At 39.1% G+C, this 14,764-nt stretch overlaps 1 protein-coding gene across 1 annotated transcript in view; it reads left to right on the top strand.

Annotated features, from left to right (window-relative positions):
- KIAA1210 (KIAA1210 ortholog) overlaps positions 1 to 14,764 on the top strand; it is a 66,769-nt gene that overhangs the window by 2,171 nt on the left and 49,834 nt on the right. Inside the window, 1 exon segment of the mRNA XM_037821807.1 lies at positions 12,845 to 13,013. Within this exon segment, the coding sequence (XP_037677735.1) occupies positions 12,845 to 13,013 (169 nt within the window).

The raw sequence follows: 14,764 nt of genomic DNA, 5'->3' as shown, positions 1-14,764 counted from the left end.
GTGAGTCCTCCAACTTTGTTCTTCTTTATCAAGATGGCTTTGGCTATTTGAGGTGTCTTACCATTCTGTATAAATTGGATGGTTGGCTTTTCCATTTCCACAAGGAATGCTATTGGAATTTTGATTGAGATTGTGTTGAATCTGTAAATTGCTTTGGATGGAATTGACATCTTAATGACATTTAGTCTTCCAGTTCATGAACACAGAATGTCTTTCCATTTACTTAGGTCTTTAATTTCTTTTAGCAGTGTTTCATGGTTTTCTGTGTACAAGTCCGTTACATCCTTGGTTAGATTTATTCTTTGATATTTGATTCTTTTTGTTGCTATTTTAAGTGGAATTTTTTTCTTGATTTCTTTTTAAGATTGCTCATTATTAGTGTACAGAAACACTACTGACTTTTGGTTGTTGATCTTATACTCCACCACTTTTCTGAATTAGCTCTAATAGCTTTGTTGTGGATATTTCAGAATTTTCTGCATATAGGATCATGTTATATGCAAGTAGGGAAAGTTTCACTTCTTCCTTTCCAATATGGATGCCTTTTATTTCCTTTTCTTGCCTAATTGCTCTAGCTAGAACATTCAGTAAAATGTTGAATAGCAGTGGTTATAGTGGGCACCCTTGTCTTTTTCTGGATCTTAGAGGGAAAGCTTTCAGCCTTTCATCATTGAGTACGATATTAGCTGTGGGTTTCTCATATATGACCTTAATCATGTTCAGGAAGTTTCCTTCTACTCCTAGTTTTCTAAGTATTTTCAACCAATAAAGGGTGCTGGATTGTGTCAAATGCTTTTTCTGCATCAATTGAGAAGATCATTTGGGGTTTTTCCTTTGATCTATTAATGTTCTGTATCACATTAATTGGTTTTCCTATGTTGAACCAACCTTGCACACCTAGGGTTAATCTGACTTAATCATGACATATAAATTTTACAATGTGCAGTTAGATTCAGTTTGCTAATATTTTGTTGAGAGTTATTGCATCTATATTTATGAGAGATATTGGCCTGTAATTCTCTTTTCTTGTAGTATCTTTATCTGGCTTTGGTATGAGCTTGGTGTTGGCCTCATACACTGAATTAAGGAGTGTTCCGTCCTCTTTTGGAGGTTCTCTCCTGTTTTGGAAGTGTTTGAGCAGGATTGGTATTAATTCTTCTTGGAATGTTTGGTAAAATTCATCTGTGAAGCCACCTGCTCCTTGGCTTTTCCTTGTTGGGAGGTTGTTGTGGGTTTCTAGGAATTTTTCCATTTCATCTAGGTTATCTAATTTATTGGCATACAGTTGTTCATAGTATCCTCTTATAGTCCTTTTTATCTCTGTGAGATCAGTGATAATGTCTCCCTTTTCATTTCTGATTTTGTTATTTTTTATCCTCTCTCTTTTTTTTCTTTGTCAGTTGTGCCAGTTTGAATGTATTATGTCCCCCAAACGCCATTATCTTTGATGTAATTTTGTGTGGGCAGACCTATCAGTGTTGATTAGATTGTAATTCTTTGAGTATTTCCATGGAGATGTGCCCCACCCAACTGTGGGTGATGACTCTGGATAGATTCCATGGAGGTGTTGGCCCACCCATTCAGGGTGGGTCTGAATTAAATTACTGGAGCACTATATAAGATCAGCCAAGAAGGACACTGAAGAATGCCCAGAAGCTGAGAGAGGAACTGCAGTTTGATGACAGCTGTTGGAAGCAGACTCTTGCTCCAGAGAAGCTGAGAGAGGACAAATATCCCAAGAGCAACTAAGAGTGACATTTTTGAGGAACTGCAGCCTAGAGAGGAACATCCTGGGAGAAAGCCATTTTGAAACCAGAACTTTGGAGCAGATGCCAGCCACGTGCCTTCCCAGCTAATAGAGGTTTTCCGGACACCATTGGCCATCCTCCAGTAAAGGTACCCAATTACTGATGTGTTACCTTGGACAATTTATGGCCTTAAGACTGTAACTGTGTAACCAAATAAACCCCCTTTTATAAAAGCTGATCCATCTCTGGTGTTTTGCATTCTGGCATCATCAGCAAACTAGAACATCAGTCTACCTAAAAGTTTATCAATTTTATTGATCTTTTCAAAGAACCAAGTTTTGGTTTTGTCAGGTCTCTTTATTGTTTTTTTTTCCTAGTTCATTTATCTCTGCTCTAATCATTGTTATTTCCTTCCTTCTGCTTGTTTTGGGTTTAGTTTACTCTTATTTTTCTATTTCTTCCAGTTTTGAGGTTAGGTCTCTGATTTGAAATATTTTTTTCTTTTTTATAATGTAAGCATTAGGTCTATAAATTTCCCTCTCAGCACTGCCTTTGCTGGGTTCTATGTTTTGTGATCTTGTGTTTGCATTTTCATTTGCCTCAAGTTATTTCCTAGCTTCCCTTGTGATTTATTCTTTGACTCATTGGTTGTTTAAGAGTACATTGTTTAATTTCCATGTTTGTGAGTTTTCCATTTCCCCTCTGTTGTTGATTTGTAGCTTCATTCCACTGTGGTCAGAGAAAATAATTCTATGGTTTAAATTTTTTTAACTTATTGAGACTTGTTTTGTGACCTAATATATGGTCTGTCCTGGAGAAAGATCCATGCACAGCAGAGATCAATGTGTATTCTGCTGCTGTTGGGTGAAGTGTTCTATATATGTCTGTTAGGTCTAGTTGGTTTAGAGTATTGCTCAAGTCTTCTATTTCTTTATTGATTGTCTGTCTAAATGTTCTATCCATTATTTAAAGTGCTGTATTGACTTTTCCTACTGTTAATGTAGAAGTATTTCTTCCTTCAAACCTGACATTATTTACTTTACACATTATAGGGCTCTGCTGTTAGGTGCATATATATTTATAATTGTTATGTCTTCTTGTTGAATTGAGCCTTTTATCAGTGTATAATGACCTTCTTTGTCCCTTGTAACAGTTTTTGACTTAAAGTCTATTTTACCTGACTAATAGCTTTCCTAGCTCTCTTTTGGTTACTACTAGCACGGCAAATATTTTTTCCATACTTTGACTTTCATCCTACTTAGGTCTTTGGATTTAAGGTGAGTCTCTTATAAACAGCATATAGTTGGGTCACACTTTTTTTAATCCATTCTGCCTATCTTTGCCTTTTTTGTATTTTTTATTTTTGAGAAGTTTTATTGAGATATATTAACATATCATACAATCCATCTGAAGTGTATAATCATGGTTCACAATATCATCACATAATTGTGCATTCATCACCACAATGAATTTTAGAACATTTTCATTACTCTAAAACCTTTTACCCCCCACTATTATTGTCCCTTAGCATTGGTATGTTACATTTGCTACTGAAGATGAAAGAATATTAAAATATTACTGTTAACTATAGCCCATAGTTTGCAATAGGTGCAACCTTTCCCATATACTACTCTATTACTACCTCCTTGCAGTCATGAAGTACATTTGTTCTAGTTCATGAAAGATCACTTATATATTTGTACTATTAATCACCATCATTGTCCACCACAGTGTTCACTGTGTTATACAGTCCCATGTTTTTATCCTCTAGCTTTCCTTCTAGTAACACATTCAACTCTAAACCTCTCCTTTCAACCACACTCACACACATAATTCAGTGCTGTTGATTACACTCGCTGTATTGTGCTACCATCACCTCTATCCATTTCCAAACGCTTAAATTCAACCTAGTTAAAAATTCTGCATACATTGAGCACCTGCTCTCCATTCTCTACCCTCATTCTATTTCCTGGTGTATCTTTGCTTATGACTGAGGTGTTTAATCCATTTACATTTAAAGTCACTACTGATAATGCAGTACTTTCTTCTGCCATTTTTCTGTTTTGTCTTTGTAAGTCTTAGACCTTTCTTGACCCTCAAATCTTCCATTTATGCCTAATTTTATATTTATTTAATTTTTTGTTCCATAGCATATTGAGTCCATTCACATTTCTTTCTGAATATATTTTTCATATATTTTCTTTGTGGTTACCATGGGGTTAAAATTTAATATCCCATGTCTATGAAAATAATATTTGATTTGATACCAACTTAACATCAATAGTATACATATACTCTCTTCTTATACTTCTCTGTCCCCCTTCCTTTTTTGTACTTGTTACAAATTATTTCTTTGTACACTGTATGTCCAAAACCATAGATTTATTGTTACTTTTTATGCATTTGCATTTTAGCACCTGTAAGAAGTAGAGTTACATAGCAAAAAGAACAATACAATAGAAATGGCATTTATAATTACCCATATAGTTACCTTTCTGTAGGTCTTTATTTCTTTATGCCACTTTGACTACTATCTAGTGTCCTTTCCTTTTAGTCTGAAGAACTCCCTTTAGCATTGCTTATAGGTCAGTTCTAGAGGTGATGTACTCCCTCAGCTTTAGTTTAGTTTACCTGGGAATGTCTCAATTTCTCCCCCATTTTTGAATGTTATAAAACTCTTGATTGGCAATTCTTTTCTTTCTGCACTTTAAATATTTTGCCCACTGCCTTCTTGCCTCAATGGTTTCTGATGAGAAATCAGCACTTAATGTTTTTGGGATTCCATTTTTGTGTATAATTCATTGCTTTTCTCTTGCAGCTTTCAGAATTCTCTCCTTGTCCTTGGCATTGGACAGTTTGATTACTGTGTGTGGATGTGGTTCTCTTTGAGTTTATCCTATTTGGGGTTCATTGGGCTTTTTAATGTGCATATTCATGTCTTTCATAAAATCTGGGAAGTTTTCCCCATTATTTCTTTGAGTATTCCTTCTGCTTCTTTCTCCCTTTCTTCTCCTTCTGGGACACCCAAAATGAATATATTTGCATGCTTGATGGTGTCCCACAGATCTTTTAGGCTCTGTACATTGTTTTATTCTTTTTTCTTTCTGCTTCTCAGTCTGAATCATTTCAATTGTCTTGTCCTCAAGATGACTGATTCTTTGTTCTACCACTTCCAATCTGCTGTTTAAACTGTCTAGGGAAGTTTTCATTTATGTTATTGTGTTCTTCAACTCTAGTTTTTCTGTTTGGTTCCTACTGAGAATCTCAAAGAGATTCCCATATTGTTAATTCATTGTTTTCCCAATATCTTTTAGTTCTTTCTCTATGTTTTCCTTTATCTCCTTGAACATATTAAGGATCTTCTTTTTAATAAAATCTTTGTCCAGTAAGTCCAAATTCTGGTCATCTTCATTCATGGTTTTTGGATTTTTATCTTGTCCTTTGGATAGTCCATAATTTCCTGTTTCTTTGTTTATCTTGTAATCTTTTGTTACGCACTGTAAATTTTAGTATTTTAAAGTGTTAACTCTGGGATTTAGTACCTAAACTGCCTATTCCTTGGTGTGTATCCAGCTAGTGATATGTCAGAGATTTTCTTGAATGGCAGGAGTTAATCAAAACAAACAAACCAAGGCAGAAAGCACCTTTCACTGTCTGCAAATCGGCTGTGCTTTGACTAGTGGTCTCCTTCAGAGCTTAGCCCTCCTCAAGAAGATCATCCTGAGGCAAATGGGAAGTGCCTGGTATTCTCCGTATTTTCTGAACCTGTTTGGAGCCATGGAGCCTGCTTGTTTTCCTGGGCTTGTGCTTGCTAGTGGCCTTAGGAATTTCCCCATTTATAGTTTACAGGAGTTGGAGTGTATGCCCTCCACTCCCTGTGAAATAGACTTTCACCCCCTCCTGGGTACTCTCTCCTGTGACTTAATGCAGGTAGTCCTTTGCCCCAGGCAGCTTCAACAAACTGCTACTCTGTCCTCAGGACAAACTCTGGGAGGGCTAGCTGGAGACAAGTTCCCTGGTTCAGTCCCGCAGCTTCCACCCAGTGTATTGGCATGGACATACATGCACCCCAGTATGTACACAGGAGCCACTTTGCTTCTTCTTTAACAAGGCTAAAGACTCACAATGGGAGCACAAGCTGGCTCTACCCTGTGTTGTGGAGGGGTTGGAAAGGGGCAAGCAAGGGTGCCAGGTCTTTCTTCTGTGGCTTTTGAGGCTGCATTTTGTTGATTCAGCATTTCTCCAGTTAATACAGACCTTTAACTGTTTTCCATAATTTTTAGGAAGGTTATTATGTTTAAGATTCCTCTGCTGCCTTTGCCTGAGGCAGGTTGGAACAATGGCTGCCTTCAGAGCCAGTCCCCAGATATCTGAAGTAGCTGATCAAAAGCAGTGATCAGCTAACAGACCATACCACCTCGGAGCTTGGAGGACTATGTCTTTATGTCCCACCCTGGCACCAGCAAGCTGGTACCAGCAACTGTGCCAGGAGCCCAAGCTTCAGTCCCCTCTGCTGTCCACCACAAGGCTGGGAGTTTGGGGATGGTAGCTGTGGCAAGGAGGGTGAAACTCTCAGGTATTTACCACAATTTACCAGCCTCTTCCTCCTGCTCCTCTCTGGATGCTGTACAGTGTTCCACTAGATGCTGGAATCTCAAAATATTTGATTCAGACAATTCCTTTTGGTTCAATAGTTGTTTTGATGGAGGGATTGATTCCTGGACTTCCTAAACTGCCATCTTCCCATAATCCTTTCTTAGAAATCCAGATTTACCAACAGATAAATTTGTAATTTGAAAAGGAAAGGGGAGAATAGAAACAAAAGACTTCACCACAGGCTTCTGTTAAATAGGATTCAATTTGCAAAAGCTCTCTTTTTTGCAAAACTTACTCAGTTAATTATTCAGTGCCTAAATTGTGGTCCCATAGGTGACTATGACTGGAATAATAGAAAGGAAAGCAAGTCACTAAACAATGATAGGCTTTATTGACCTCACCAAAAATGGAACTGTAAGACATAAAACTAGATATTGTGTTTAAAGACAGAACTGAATTTAACAGTTCATTGGATTGTTCTTCAATTTTGTGCCAAGTTTCCTTTAGTTGTATACGGTACAGAAGACTTGGTTTGGAAAGACAGAGAAAAGGGAACCTTCTTGTGGCTTCCTGGAGGCCTGATTTCACTGATGAGTTTGGGTAAGGGATGGTGATTCCAGTGCATGGATCCTTGAGGGTAGGACTTGGATGTTCTTTATCTCTTTATCACCATTGTTTAGTATTAGCTCTCAGAGAGAGTGAGTAGGCACTCAAAAATAGCTAATACTTACATTGTACAGAGTTTCTACTTGGGTTGATGGAAGAGTTTTGGTAATGGATGATGGGGATGTAACACAACATTGTGAACATAATTAACAGCACTGAATTATATATTTGAATGTGCTTAAAAGGGGAAATACAAGGTTGTATATATGGTACTAAAATAAAAACGTAAAAAACACCATAGGACTGTACAACACAGTGAAACCTAATGGAACCATGGACTATCCTTAATAGTTCAATTATAAAAATGTTCTTTCATCAATTGTAACAAATGTACCACACTAATGCATGGTGTTAATAATTGGGTGGTGTTCTAGTTTGCTAATGCTGCCGGAATGCAAAACACCAGAAATGGACTGGCTTTTATAAAGGGGGTTTATTTGGTTACACAGTTTCAATCTTAAGGCCATAAAGTGTCCAAGGTAATGCATCAATAGAATACCTTCACTGAAGGATTGCCAATGGCTTGTGGAAAACCTCTGTTAGCTGGGACGGCACATGGCTGGTGTCTGCTCCAAGTTCTGGTTTCAAAATGGCTTTCTCCCAGGACGTTCCTCTCTAGGCCACAGCTCCTCTTCAAAATGTCACCCTAAGTTGCAAGAGTCTGCTTTCAACGGCCGTCTTCAACCATCTCATCTGTAGCTCCTCTCTCAGCTCATGTGCGTTCTTCAAAGTGTCCCTCTTGGCTGTAGGAAGCTCACTCCTTCTGTCTGAGCCTATATAGTGCTCCAGTAAACTAATCAACACCCATGCTGAATGGGCAGGGCCACATCTCCATGGAAATTATCCAATGAAAGATCTTGCCCACACAGTTGAATGATCACATCTCCACGGAAACTTCAATCAAAAGTCTCCAACCCAATCAATGTTTCCTGCCCACACAAGACTGCATCGAAGATAATGGTGTTTCGGGGGACATAATACATCCAAACCAGCACAGGTGGTATATGGGAACTCTGTATTTTATGTGTGATATTTCTGTAAACCTACAACTTCTCTAATAAAAATAGTTTAAAATATTTAATAAATGAATGAATGAATAAATTAATGAAAGGCCTCCTCACCAATGCAGACCCAACTACCAAACCCACTGATCTATCTTTCTAGATATGAGCTAGACATTTACCTTAAAAATAAAGTGGCAATGTGGAACATCTTGATGAAGAGTAGAAGTAAGGAAATGCTTTTTTTCTGTTTTCAAAGGTATTTTTTAAAAGACCAAACATTTGAGTACATTTTTTAGAACTAGTCAGTGCTAGCCAGAGAATAAGGTTGCTGTTGAGAGGTTGAAGGGGAAAAAAGCCTAATTAGAAATGTCTACTTTCTAAGCAGCAATGCAGGAGAACAAGGTCATCTTTATGCAATGCATTTTTAAAGCTCATTAAGTTCAGTCAAGATGGGCTGCCTACATGCATGGTTGATTAAAAAAACACAATCCAGAAGCAATGATTTCTTTATTGAATTTAGCATTATTTTCTTCTCTGGGGGAAAAGCTGCTTTCAATGGGCTTTCTGGCATGTGACACTGCAGGCCATTACTGGATGAGGATATTGAAAGCTACTTATTTAAGAAGGCCTATTCCTTGGGCTTGGACAGGGAAATCAATGGCTTTGTTACAGGAGAAGTTTAGACAGCTGTCTGCTCTCATCTGTCAGCTCACTGACCACAGCTGCTGAACATTGTGGGAGCATAAGTTACCTAGTGTATAGGTAGCCTATATAAACACTGCTGGATGCAAATGTGGGTTTTGACCTGTACCTGCTGTCTAGGTCTATCTATCCTTTGTGCTTTTAGTAGCTTTTGAAGACCAGACCATGTGGGGTTCACCTGCTGGCAATTTAAGGTCACTCCTTTAAAAAAAAAAGCTTGAAAAGCCAATTTATACAATTAAATATCACAGCCATCTCGGATTTCCTTAGGTGGTCTCCAGAGTAACATAGCATGTGGATAGTGCATGTTGTTATCTTTGTGCAACCAATACAGCTATGTATCTCACTCCCAGGGCTGAGACCAGGCTTCCTCACTCACCTGGTCTGATGCAGTTGGGGATAGAAGGGTCTCTTAAGCTAAATCAGGCTGAAGACTTTTGCAGTTGACATTGTAAGTCTGGCAGTGGTTTTCTCAGCAAAGCTGTGTCCAGCTTTCAAGTAACTGCCTTAGATCAATGAACAGGAAAAGTACCGTGTTTGAGGGTTACCATCTCTTAATGCCCCTCCCCACCAACTCCCCACCAACAAAGCTACTCCACCGGGCAGAATGGAAACATTCTTTCCTTCTAGTGCCCACAGCAGAAAAAGATGCTTAATTATCTTGGATCCTTGTTGGAAAATAAGTTGTTGTTTCTACTCAGCAAAGAATGGAAAACTGGGGGTTAATTGGAATATATGCATATTTAATTTTTAGTGCCTGTTACAGTTCTAACGTCACTAGCCATTTTGTTAATTTAGGAACATAAAAATGTTAATGCATAATTTTGTTTGTTCATACAATGATTGTGTTTGATAAATTCAGTTTTAAAGCCTGAAGAGTTTATTAGAAGTGTTTTTTTACAAGTGTTTTTATTAAGTTATTAAGTGTTTATAGATTGTGTCACAAATGGAGATAACAGCTGCTCACTCTCTTCTCTCTTTGACTTTGCTAGTTTATGCAAAGCAGGTTTGTTATAGGAGAAGTTTAGACAGCTGTCCACTCTCATCTGTCCTCTAGCTTTGCCGTCCTCCCTTCCATTCTGGGATTTTGACACAAGAGGGGTACCAATCACTGTTTCTAAACACTCTGAGCATAAAAAGATAGCACTGATATTCCCCTTTCAGAAGGCCAGAAAGAGATCCACTTGTCAAGAATCAATAAATCTTGTTCCTTGTTTGCAAAATGGCAATGCCTTACAAGGCTAAAATATAGCATGCTCCTTCCTGATTGTGAGAGGATACTGCTCACTGGGCAGGAACTTTCTGGTGGCGTGCAAAGCCGGATCACACTGACTTGTGCACATCTCTTCCCAAACATCATGTTGATAGCTTTAAGTTGACCATGGCGGGCATATTTATACCATAAAAGTAGGCAAATACTCCAAATTAGAACATTTTTCCCAGAGAGCAAGTGTTAAATTTTTTTTCCAGCACAAAACTGATTATAATAATCTGAATTCTACATAAAAACTTATTATTTCATAGGTTTTGGAAATAATTTTGGGGGAGGAGGGAGGTTAAGAGAGGCCAGAGAGCGAGGTATAGATTATTTTAGAGCCAACCTATTATGTGCTGTATATTCCAGCATTTTCACATTGAATCCTCACAGTAATTATGTGAAGTCAAACATCATCTCAAATGTTTTATTGTCCTAAAAAAATTAGTTTATATTTTTTTTCTGACAAAAGTGAAAGAAGAAAACTTGAGGAAAATATGATTCCTGTTTTATTTTTGCTTTTTATTCTAGGTAGAATTTCCAAATCTGTCATGACTATGATCCTATATAGGCACATCCTAACAGATAAGAAATTCCCCAAGTCATCCAAAACTGAAATTAACTGATAATTAAGCAGTGATTATCAACCAAACAGTCCTTCAGTCTTCTTTTCATTGCCCCCACCCCAGGCTGGCTTCTGTTTCTAATCATGTATATTTTAGAGTTCACTACTGACTTACAGATGTGGGGCTACTTCTAATGAACATAGATGGAATTGAATCTAGTCCTAATAAACAAGTGATTATTGATTTCCTAATAATGGCTCATATTTATTGAGCACTTACTACATGCCAGATCCTATGCTAAACTCGTTACCTATGTTTTTTACAACTCACATTAACCCCTATAACGGCCTGCGTTTAAATTATAGGATGCTTAGGGGTGACTCCAGCAGAGTTCTAAATTCAAGGGAAGTGATAAGTTATGTTGGTATTCTGGACTCAGTTTCCCCTCAAGGTTTACTTAGTGCATGCTTTCCATTGTGTTAGTTGCTAAGAAGAATATTAAAGAGGGTTTGCCTACAGACTTGATGGGAGCAGTAGCCAAGATATAAGGACATCTTATTCATTTCTCCATGACACCTAGAACATAGTGTTTGATCTCAATATTTATTGAATGGATGAGCAGACTACAGGGTGTTCAGATGCAAAACTTGTGGTGCCAACAGCCAAGTTTCAGGCAGCTGGAGAAAAGAGAAAAGCATGAATTGTGGTGCAAGGTGGGAGGCTGGACTCAGGCTGGGCCTTGAAATTTAGGAAACATTCTAATAGGCAAGCCCAGGAGTAATCAGTACATGAATAGGCCATAGCATTTCAGAACTAAAAGAAACTCTAAGTTCAGCATCTTCCAAAGTTTGTTATGCCAGATTTTCTGCATACATGCATTTGGGAGACAATATAGTTTCTTGGAGCTTTACTGTATATGAGTATTTTCAAGTTTCAGAAAAATCTCTGTTGGAAAGAAGAATGTCAAACTTTGTCTACACCAGCATTTCCCAGATGGACTGGAATACAGATCCTTTTTCTATGCAGCTAATTTTATGAGCATCCCTCTGAACACACTTCGGGAGATGCTGATCAGGTGCAATCTCTTCATTTTCCTGCTGAGTCCCAGAGGTTAAGTGTCTTACTCAAGGTCACAGAGTTAATTGATGGCAGATTCAGGCCCAGGATTCCAGAGTTTCTTGACTCTCAGGCGGTACTTTCTATTAAAGCATTAAGCCTTTCCTAAGAGCAGCCCCATTGGCAACCCCTTGGCTGGGCCCTTCGCTGCCAGCTCAGTATGCTGTGCTGACAAGAAAATTTCTGAAGAACAGACCACTGGAGATTGGAATGAGACACACAAGTTGGTAAATTGTTTCATGTGAAAGCAATAAGGGCTAATTCCTTCCCTCAGAAGAATGTAGCACAAACTCCTCTCCCTTCCACTCTTCTGCTGAGCCCTGATAAAGAGGTATATACTCATTACGAAACTAAAGAAATCCCAAACAGACAAAGCCTTAGGAGCATTTAAAACTCACATATCTCACTTCTGCCCTAGTAGTTACTATAGATAGAGCAAATTCTCAATTATCTGTAGGTGCAGAGGGCAGCTATGGATAATCTAAGCCAACTGGCAGTAATTGAAAAATACACACAATGCACAAACACACAACCTTTTAAAATCCTTTGGTATGCCTTGCCATGCCTTTTGCACATATAGCTTCTTTGTCTAGACAGCCCTTTCTTCTTGACAATTCTTGACTCTCTCCTTGGCTCATAAATTCCTTTCTCAAGGAAGCCTTCCCTGATTGCACCGACCAACCATTTTAGCATGCAGACTGGTTAGTATCAACTCCCACTTGGATTCCCAGCCCTTGGTTCTGAAGTGTTATTCACATGTGGAAGTTTAGCTCCCCTACTGAATTGTGATGACCCCAGCTGGGGCCAGTGGGGTAGAAAGTGCTTGCATTGACTCAATAATTGCTGCACAAGAATGAACTTCTTAGGACCAGAAAAGAGCTGTGTGTTAATAATTGAAGTCAAGAGGCGAGTGAATGCTGGTGTGTTGGGTCTGAACAGAGGCTTCTCAAATCCCTCAAGCAGTGTCCCCAGGCTTCTGCTTTCACCAGCAACTAAAACACTTGGTTACTGAATTATTAAGAGGAAAATAAACCAAATGAATGGTACTGTAGCATTGGGGTGGGGAGGGAGCAAGATCTGCAGGGCACCTGCGATCACAGTCTTCATTGCTGTCACGAAGGCCCTGCCTCCTCTCCTGTCTTCCCTCCTTCCATCATCACACTACACTTCACTTCCATTTCTAACTTCCAGGAAAGAAGAAATCCAAATTTAAAGCCTTCAGGAACTTTTTTGGCAAGAAGAAGAAAAAAGAATGTGAAGATGCCCCAGGAGGGAGGATGCTAAAACCAAGCCTGTCCATTGGCAATATTCACATCTCTTCTCTGAAGCCAGTTCTGGGACTTCAGCAAACTGAGACTAGGTAAGCTTGGGTGGAGGTGATGGGGACAAGGCAATGAGTCTCCTTTTGGCAACTAAATCACCTATGGGCCTGTGGTCACAGAGTCTTTGACCTCCTTGCCAGTGGGGACCTTTTCTCTGTGCTCATTGTCTGGGTTGCACAGTTCACAGCTCAGTAGGTTGGAACATAGCAAATGGATACCCCAGGAGCACTGGGTGAGAGGGCACAGATAAGTGAAACCCGTCTATGTCATAGTTAAAATAACTTGAGATGTGGGGCCTACCACTAGTGTAGGAAGACTCAGGTCCATAGACTAAGCATGGACTCCATCATTCAGGAGGCTTGGTCTGGTTGGTTTGCCCGGTTCCCAGACTGCAGAGCTGTCATTAATGGGCAGATTATGAGCCAGATCTCTTAACATGTGATTCAAGTTCCAGATTGTGAAGATTTCTAGCTGGGTTGGGACATGAGCATGAAATCACTGTGTTGCTGGAAATAATAAACAAATAAGCAAACAACTCAACCCCTTTTCTCCCTTCACCCCACAAGACTGGGAGAAATGTAACTGGTCACAGAAGGTACAGGGAAGACTGTCCCTCAATCACCAATACCGTCTCCTATTTTAATTTTCATCTGTGATGAACCAATGTCCAAATCTTCTTATTGTGCCCTTTCATCTAGACACCCAGTACCCCCAGTTGTCCCTGGACCAATCAAATCCCCCGTATGGACTTCTATTTGGGCCTGTTCTCCTTGTCTTAAACTCCAGACTTATTTGGAAATCCCACAGAGCTCACCTGTGCTGCTATCCATTCTCCCAAGAGTTTGCTTGGTGGTAATGGGACAGTTAGCTAATACGTTACACTGACTTCACCCCACCCCCCGCAATACTTCCTGTAACATAAAGATACAGTTAAAATTTCTGTCTCCTTAAGAAAGACCTTAATGAGTGCATTGATTGCGAGGAATCTCATCAGTGGGGGAGTTGGTTTTGGACAGAGGGGCTTGTTCCATACCCTTCAAATCATACCATTATAGACCATTGCCTTAAAGCTCTAGGTAAAACTACACTAACCCTTGTAAAAACCAGAAGGTGGCGTAGGAAAGAGGTGTTCAGGTTTACTCTGAGTTGTCTCTACAAATTGACAAGGCTGTCTCTACTAAAGTTCTACATTTCCTCTTGTTACTTTTTCCTCCACCTCCAAAATAATCTATTTACTCTAATGCATCCTCCACATTAAAGAGCATGTGTGCACAAACTGTCTAAGGGAAAGATAGTGTGCGCAAGTGCATGAACTAATTCATATATGGAAAGGGTGGTTTTCTAAGGACCTGAGAAGGTGAGGTTTTTTTTTGGCAAGGAGCATAAATTAATTAAAATGGTATAACTTAGGGGGCCTGAAGATCACCCCTGACCCCAGTCTCTTGCTTAATGGGCTAGAGGAGGAAAACTGGAGAATGTCACTCAGGAGTTAGGAAGGGAGATCAGCTGTTTTAATCTATCAAAGCAATTGATCATAACAAAACTCATAGTCAGCCCTCCCCTGGCCTGTACAATATGACCAGTATTGATTTCCAAGACTGTATTAAGCTGTATCTGATGGACTGGGTAAATCACATTCCTTCATTTGATTTCTTAATGGGTACAGTTGTAATGTGCTTTTTTGCCCTTTAAGGCTAAGGTTTGGTTTGGGGTTTGGGATTTTTTTTTTTCTTTTTGCCTCCAGGGAGAAGATCAATAAGCATGTTCATGGACAATAGGTTTGGATTCT

Source organism: Choloepus didactylus, chromosome X (assembly GCF_015220235.1).
Source record: "Choloepus didactylus isolate mChoDid1 chromosome X, mChoDid1.pri, whole genome shotgun sequence".
NCBI classification, from domain to species: Eukaryota; Metazoa; Chordata; class Mammalia; order Pilosa; family Megalonychidae; genus Choloepus; species Choloepus didactylus.
Note: the sequence above shows the minus strand (reverse complement) of the source record. Positions and strands in the feature narration are given on the sequence as shown.